The 7,899-nt window shown below is 39.4% G+C and overlaps 1 protein-coding gene across 1 annotated transcript; it reads left to right on the forward strand.

Moving 5' to 3' along the window:
* The first annotated feature begins 2,674 nt into the window (after positions 1-2,674).
* Positions 2,675-5,206, forward strand: LOC131954582 (uncharacterized). The gene has a single exon (XM_059318359.1). The coding sequence runs from the start codon at positions 2,715-2,717 to the stop codon at positions 4,803-4,805; it is 2,091 nt and encodes a 696-aa protein (XP_059174342.1). The 5' UTR covers positions 2,675-2,714; the 3' UTR covers positions 4,806-5,206.
* The last annotated feature ends 2,693 nt before the right edge of the window (positions 5,207-7,899 follow it).

The following is a 7,899-nucleotide window of genomic DNA, read 5'->3' on the forward strand; positions in this document are numbered from 1 at the left end:
GTCAAGATATTCATTCCTCAACTCTATTTATAAAATAAACATTAATTTAAAAGAACGTGTTAAACATTTAAATAAAAACTCAAATCATAATATTTATTTATCAATTTATTTTTAACAAGAATACAATACAGAAAATAAAGAGCATATGTACGCTTATTTTACCCTCATATAATTACGTAGGCGTCGATACATTTTAAAAACTCGCGCATACGGTGTCGTAATTCAAACCTGACAGTCTACGACGGATCCAATTATATTCTCACTGACTGGCTGAGATTTGATCCTGTTTTCTTCCATATTTTCTCTTCTGGTTCAGCAAGAGTGCATGACAAACTAGACCGAGACACCGTAGATTTCGGTCACTGCTGTGTGATGATGTAATACCGCGATGTGTGTGTCCTTGAGTGCTAGTAAATAGTAAAGTCCTTTTGATGTCCTCACGATACAAATGTCCTGACAATATAGCGGAATAAAATTTAACCACACTCGCACATCGTAGCGAATATTCTACAATATACACAGTATAAAAATGTCCTAATATATGCCAAAAATAAAAACGTAATCACAATTTTAAATATAACGAATATCCTAAAATAAGCGCAAAATAAAAATGTCCTAAAATATACTTAATATAACAATTGACGTGTCGTATACACATTATGACAAATGTCATAACATATACACAACACAATAGTGACATAAGACAGCTAAAGAAATGTCCTAAAGTATAGGCAACACAATATAAAATGTCCTTAACTATATACAACATAACCAATGTCCTTACACAATATAACAAATATCCTTACACACCATATAAAATGTCCTAACACCGTATAAAAAATATTCTAACATAACATAACAAATGTCCTAAAACGACTTAACAAATTCCTAAAACGATATTACAAAAATGTCCTAAGACACAACCTAACAAATGTCCTAACACAACCTAACAAATGTCCTAACACAACCTAACAAATGTCCTAACACAACATAACAAATGTCCTAACACAACATAACAAATGTCCTAACACAACATAACAAATGTCCTAGCATATACACATCAAAACAAATGTCCTAACATAAACACAACATTTAAAAAATGTGTTAACACAACAAAACAAATGTCCTAACATATACACAACAAAACAAATGTCCTAACACAACATAACAAATGTCCTAACACAACCTAACAAATGTCCTAACCACACAACATCAATCCCCGTAACACCCACGACACCAAACAATCCCGCCCCCCCCCCCCCCCCCCTGATTTATCTCGTCTACAACTCAACCAGATCCCTTACCCCCGGGAACACCGCTCTTCCTCGCCCCACCCCCACACATCGCGACCTTGATCTACCCTCATAAATCTTGCCAGACTTTTTGTGTCCTTGACACGTCACGTAAACACGTGCAAAACAAACTACTCATTCCTGATTAGCGGGAAAGTTTCCATTTATCCTTGATCATTTCAAACCGAAAATTACAACGGCGCCGTTTCATTTATTGCAATTATATTTTTTTCTTTAAATATTTACGATTTGAAATACAAAACTGGAATTATTGCCATAAAAAGCCCACGGGGAATTATTTTTATTACAGTTTTTGTTAATTTAACACCTAAATAATGAACATGTTTGATTTTGTTTTATATTGTATCACGTTTATGAATAGATACCAGGTTTTTTTTAAGGCGACAGAGTTGCCAAATATGCAGGTTGGCAGATTTGCTATCGTTAATTCAGCTTTAATGAGCATCGTTAATAGATTTTTCCCGAACGTTCGATTGTATTATTCATAACAATTTTTGTTCGGTTTATTTAATGCGTTTTTGGCGTGTAATTAAGAGATGTTTCAAAAAACACATTTTATAATCGTTTTTGTGTTTTTGACGTTTTTATTTTTATTTTTGTTTTATAAAATATTGAGCGCTTTGAGAAACGTTTAAATTAATCTAAAATATATCTATTTCTGATTAAGTAGTTAATCTATGTTTTTGAGTAGTTTATGAGTGCCAAACTGCTTAGAAAAATAAGGCAATATCAGTTTTGAAAAAGCTGACAAGATAGCACCTTAGGTTATCCCCATAAAACAGTATTTGAATATGGGACACTACTCTTACAGACGAAGCTCTTTAACTCCCCTTGTCTATTACTACGCTATGTATAAACACAATTTCGCCAACAGTTTGTTTAACTTGGTGTTTAATAAAGAAGTTAGAATTTTAGTTACATTTAAATACATAGAAAAAAAGGTAAAGATTTCTCTTTAGGACTAGCTACCCATTGGGCAGATGAACTAGACGTCTGTGTTTTTTTTTACCTCGGCATAAGAAAGGATAGTGTGGTCATCACTATGCCCACCCGCCGTTACTTTCTCCAATGTAACTCAGGTACCCATCAGAGCTGGGTGGACGTCCTATAGTCACAATTCCGGACCGAGATCCGAATTCGAAATCTTCAGGCTAGTAGACAAGCGTTCTGTCATTTGACCACGCCGTCCCATCTAAATACATAAAAGAAGGATTATATATTTTTTTATTTATTCAGACATTGTTGTTATTTTTTTATGGGTTTTTTTTTATTTATTTTTTTGCTTTGAATTTTTTTTTTTTTAAATATTGCCATAAGCCACCTTAAACAGTTTTTTTTTCTTTTTTCTCAGGTCTTTGAAGCAGACACCATCCATTTGATCAACGGGTAAACACAGTCGCCATGACGTCATTGACGTCCCTCGTCATCTTCCCCGCCCTCGTCCTCCTCGGCTACGCCCTGTCTGACGTCATCGCCTGCGACTTCCCCCGGGCGCTGCAGATCGACAGCAACGACCCGCCGTGGTACAGCCACATCCGGGGCAACGGGTCACGTGACGTCGAGTACTACATCCGTCACAACGTCATGGAGATCCACTACCCCAGCTCGGCCAAGCCGCACGTGCGCTGGAAGTGCACGCTCACCTTCCACGACAAGCTGCTCCTGAAGCGTGAGGACCACATGATCAACAGCTTCTACCGCTGCGCCAAGTTCGTCATCCGGAGCACGTCGGTGGTGCAGATTTTCTGGTCTCACGAGTCTAAGACCTTCGATTTAGCGTTGTGTGAAGACACCGCTATGAAGCTCGACCACTGGCCGTTGATTCGGTTTAAAACTCTAGACTCGGATTACAAACAGTGTCCGTTTAGCGGTGGGTTCGATATGAAGATGATCGATTCTAAATTCGGCGCCAACGGGTGTAATTTGATGGTCAGGCCGATGAGGATGGAGTCGGAGTGTCTTGGTGGTGAGGGCGTCGTCTTCGACTACATCGCCAGCAACTGCTTGCCGGATATCCGGATGTTCGTCCAGCAAAAGACCGTTTGCATGACGGACTGGCGTGACAGCCGGTACCATTACGTCATCCTGCGCCGCAGCGAAGACACCGACCTCTGGTGCCTGGTCATGCCGGTTCACCGAACCGGCAACATCACGGCGTACCTGTTCAGCGACTTAACCTGCCGGTCGGATTTTGACCGGCTGAACGCTCATCAAGATTTGAAGTACTTCACGCTGCACCTTCGCAAACGGGAATTCCCGACCTTGTGTGAAGACGAGTACGACCAGTGCAAAACGGCTACGTGTAATTCGTACTTCAAGAACGAGTGCCAGAAATCTTGCCATGTTTGCGACGCATCCTCCACTCCGCCATCTTGTGAATTCCCAGCAGACTTCCAAGGCAAGTATTTCCTCAGGGGAAACAATTCCTACAACCAAGTGGAGTTAACCCGTTCGAGATTATCCATCGACAGAGTCGGAGATTTCCGGTGCGTCGCTTTTCCCGACAGCCCGAAACCGGACACCAGGATGTACACGACCGTGTCCTACTACGACAACGGCTGCCGGCCTAGGTACACGTGTCTAAAACTAGCCCGGCTGAGCCAGTCTGTCCTGCGCTACAGCCTTAGCCAGAGCTACGACTGGCCGATGTTCCAGAAAACTCCAGGGGCGACTATCTGCGACAGCGACCGCTTCCACCCCGACCCCACCCCGGTCGACGACCTCTACCGCTCGCACGAAGGGTCGGGGATCCCCATCGTTTCGCTGGCACCGAAACCGGAACTCGTCGAGTGCAACATCACTTCCGTCTACGCCGTCAGCGCCACCTTACCCGAGGGCTACTCCTGTATGGGTAGCCTCTACAGCCACTGTGAAGACAAGAGAAAGCTGCGTCTCGAGTTCGGATCCTGCGGCAGCATCATCGCGCCCGTGACGGATTACCAATGCTTGGCCGTTTTTCAAGGTCACTACTGGGAGAGAATCCTACTCGTCCAGAATCTTCTCAACGACACCGACACGCTCTGCTTCGTGTTCAGTCAACTGCATCCGCACGAAGCCTACGCCCTCGTCGCCAAACAATGCGACCAGAAGAGTTTCAATTTCGCGCGCAGTAAACTGCGAACCCCGCTTCTCAAGCTACAATTCCGCATCGAATCCGATCCTTGTAAATCCGTACCGGTCAAAACGGCGACGTCCAAATCGGAAGTGACCCCGAGCGCGTCACGCATCGCTGATAACGCTAGGAAAGATGACAGACAGACGTACGGCAAGCAGCCTCATCCGTCGTCCATGTCGGCCACGGAGACGCCGTCCGAGAAAACAATGCCGCACAAGGCGGGGCACGTCAACGACGCCCCGGACGCGCCCAGAGCCAAGTCAACCTCCTTCGGCGGGGGAGACCCCCTACCTTCAACGCATAACGAAAACGGCGCGGAAAATTTAACACTATCTTTTTTCGCCATGACAGTTTTACTCTGTGCTTTCTTAACATGAGATTAATGTTACGTCTTCGTCTTGTAAAAAACAAAAGTTTAATCACGTGACTTTAATAAACACTAGGGGGTAACGATGTGATGAGGCATACACCGCCGTCAAGACAAATAATGTGATTTACATTATTTATTCCGCGGCTGATAAAACTGTGATGGTTTTTTTTTAAATACCAAACAAGAGGAAACAACTCCTTAATCACTTCCGGTATATGTGTTGTAATTCTAAGCAGTGGCCGTTTTGTTGTACATTTTTAAAGCTTATAAATTCCATATATGTGAAAACAAGACAAAGACGTTCTTTTGAAGAAAGTGTAAAAATCAAGGGAATCAACCTATAATAAACTAAATGTTTCCTGGTAACAAATCGATTTAAGAAAACTAACTCTGCTAGCAACAAACATTGTAAGGGGGGGGGGGGGATTCGAGCAGTAATTAACTAATTAGTGGGGGGAAAACCCAAGGCACAGCTGGAGAAATGATGCTGAGATGCCGGTAATTAAAAAAATTAACTTGCCCCTAATCAACGTGGTCGAAGACAGAATATATCAACAAAATAAAACTCTACAACAGAACTACATTTAAGGCTTTTTTTTTTTGCGAATCCTGAGATAATTTTTCCATTTATTTTTTTTTTCAACATGTTTAAATATTTTAAAATATTTTAAATAATGAATTATTTTTTTTTTTACTTTTAGAACCTTTGTAATTTAAAATATATTTTCCGTGGCTTGTCTTCTTTATTATTTTTTTAATTTTTTTTTCAAATAATGTATTCTACCATTTTTATATAATTCATAAAAATGTAATAATGTACTCTTTTATTACATTTTTTCCCTATTGTAATGTTTCCTTAGCTGTAACGGGGTTAAGATTAACCCTTTAAAGCCTGTCGGCTAGGATATATAAAAGAAGAGATTTTTGTGTGAATGCGTTGGGAAATATATTTTACCTTATGAGCTTGTACATTATCTCATTAGCTGAGATATTTCATCTCAGTTTTTTAATCTTTTCTTTGAGGTCATGTGACCTGGTAAGTGTAACCTTACGTCACTCGTGTAACTGTAACAATGTTATAACATACAAGAAACACATATTGGACACACACATATTGGACACATATCTAACATAATACATTTTTTTTAGTTATTATGAGTCTTGCATTTCTTTTTTTTTCTTTATTTTAGACCTGTATTTTTTAAAGTTTTATGAGCATGTTTTTAAGTTTTATAAGCACTATTCAAATTTTATGAACAAGTGTAAATGTGTGTAAATATTGTTCAGAGGAGTAGTGAGCAATGATTATTGACATGCTTAGTTGCTCATAAACATACCTGTATGTAAGAATTGTGTTATAAGTATGTGTATTTATGGTATGTGAACAAAGCCATACTTATATGTATGTGTATGGCGGGCAAATGAACAAAGACACAAACTTGTATGTGTCTGTGGGCAAACGAACAACGACACACGCGTATGTGTCTGTAAATATTAAATGAACACACATATACGTGTCCGTGTCTTCTACTACAGACATGTGGTGTGTTAAGCTGAAGGTCTACTTACCTGTATTTATGGTAACATATCTCCTATGTCTTATGTGTTGTTTAACCTTGTATAGCAGTTTCAAGAGTCAGCTGGGAATACGGGGTATCACTGGGTTAACCTTTGACCCGAACATATATATGTCCATAACAATATAGCCCTAATCTTGTTTCTACATGTATATATATATATATATATATATATATATATATATATATATATATATATATATATAAATGATGCTTTTGATTAGTATTGCATGTATATATACTTGGCATAAAACGACAAATTCATGATGATAGTGAATTATGGTGATGTTTATGTACTGTAAGCATCGAGTATAAACAATGAATTTTTAAATATTATTTTAAAAAAATTAAAATAAAACCATTCTTGCTAAAAAAAATTGTTATTTAGCGCATTCCAAATGTTTGGAATTTGAACTCAGTACTCACTTTCTCACACGTGGATCGTGTCGGTAGTCAGATCACGTGAGCTTCAGTGACGTCAAGCAAGACACGTGACTTAGAAGCGTAGCGAAATTGACTGTCTGTCAGGGCTGTCTGTCAGGGCTGTCTGTCATGGCTGTCTGTCATGGCTGTCTCTAATGGCTGTCTCTCAAGGCTGTAAGTTAATGTAACATGTATTTATAGCTTGCTTAAAACGTCTACATCTATGGTAGTACTTTGAGACGTTCAAATACAGCCCCATTTCACTCTGTCTACGAGATGTGTACACTATCCTGCGACCTCACGTTTTGTTTGTGTCTGCTTACATCTGTGTAAGATGTCACAGCTGTAAGCAGCTATGTATTTGGTTTTAGTTGCCTCTTGATCACTTTTTTATGGTGACCATTGTTTGTTTTTTTTAAACATTTGCACACTTGTAAAAAAAATTAGAAACTTTGTATTCTATCATTACATGATTCTGCTTTAAAGTTTAAAGGAATTGATAGTGACCATTGTTTTTTTTTAAACATTTGCACAATTGTAAAAAAAAAAATTAGAACCTGTATTAAATCAATACCTGATTCTGCTTTAATGTAAGTTCAAAAGTATTGTTTTAAAATATTGACTTTCATGCCCTTGTAAATACGTTGTAACTTTTCAACCTTAAATTGGACGCACTGCTCCATCCCTTGCTTACAAAACTTGGACAGAGGCGTATCCACTGGGGCCCTATCTGCTCCCCCCCCCCCCCCCCACTTCCTCATCACCACTAACATAATTTTGGCACTAATTGCAAGATATGCCCGAATATGACTGCTATAACCAGATAAATTTCTATAACCGTCATACCCCAACCACAATGCCGCATAAAACAAATTCGTTCAATGATATTCCATCCTACCCACATATTCCCTAGCACACGGCTTTACTTGTGAGCTAAAGAACAAACTCATCCCTATGATATAATTTTTTTTTACTTCAACTTAATCACTGCTATAACGATACTACAGCAGGCAAACTCTACCCCTTGATGCTCTTCATCTTACCTCACCACCCTACACCTCACATAATTTCTGCTATTACAGCAACCCCATCAACCACCCG

This window comes from Physella acuta, unplaced genomic scaffold, assembly GCF_028476545.2.
Source record: "Physella acuta isolate Inbredline_101_S28 unplaced genomic scaffold, ASM2847654v3 ptg001013l, whole genome shotgun sequence".
NCBI lineage: Eukaryota > Metazoa > Mollusca > Gastropoda > Physidae > Physella > Physella acuta.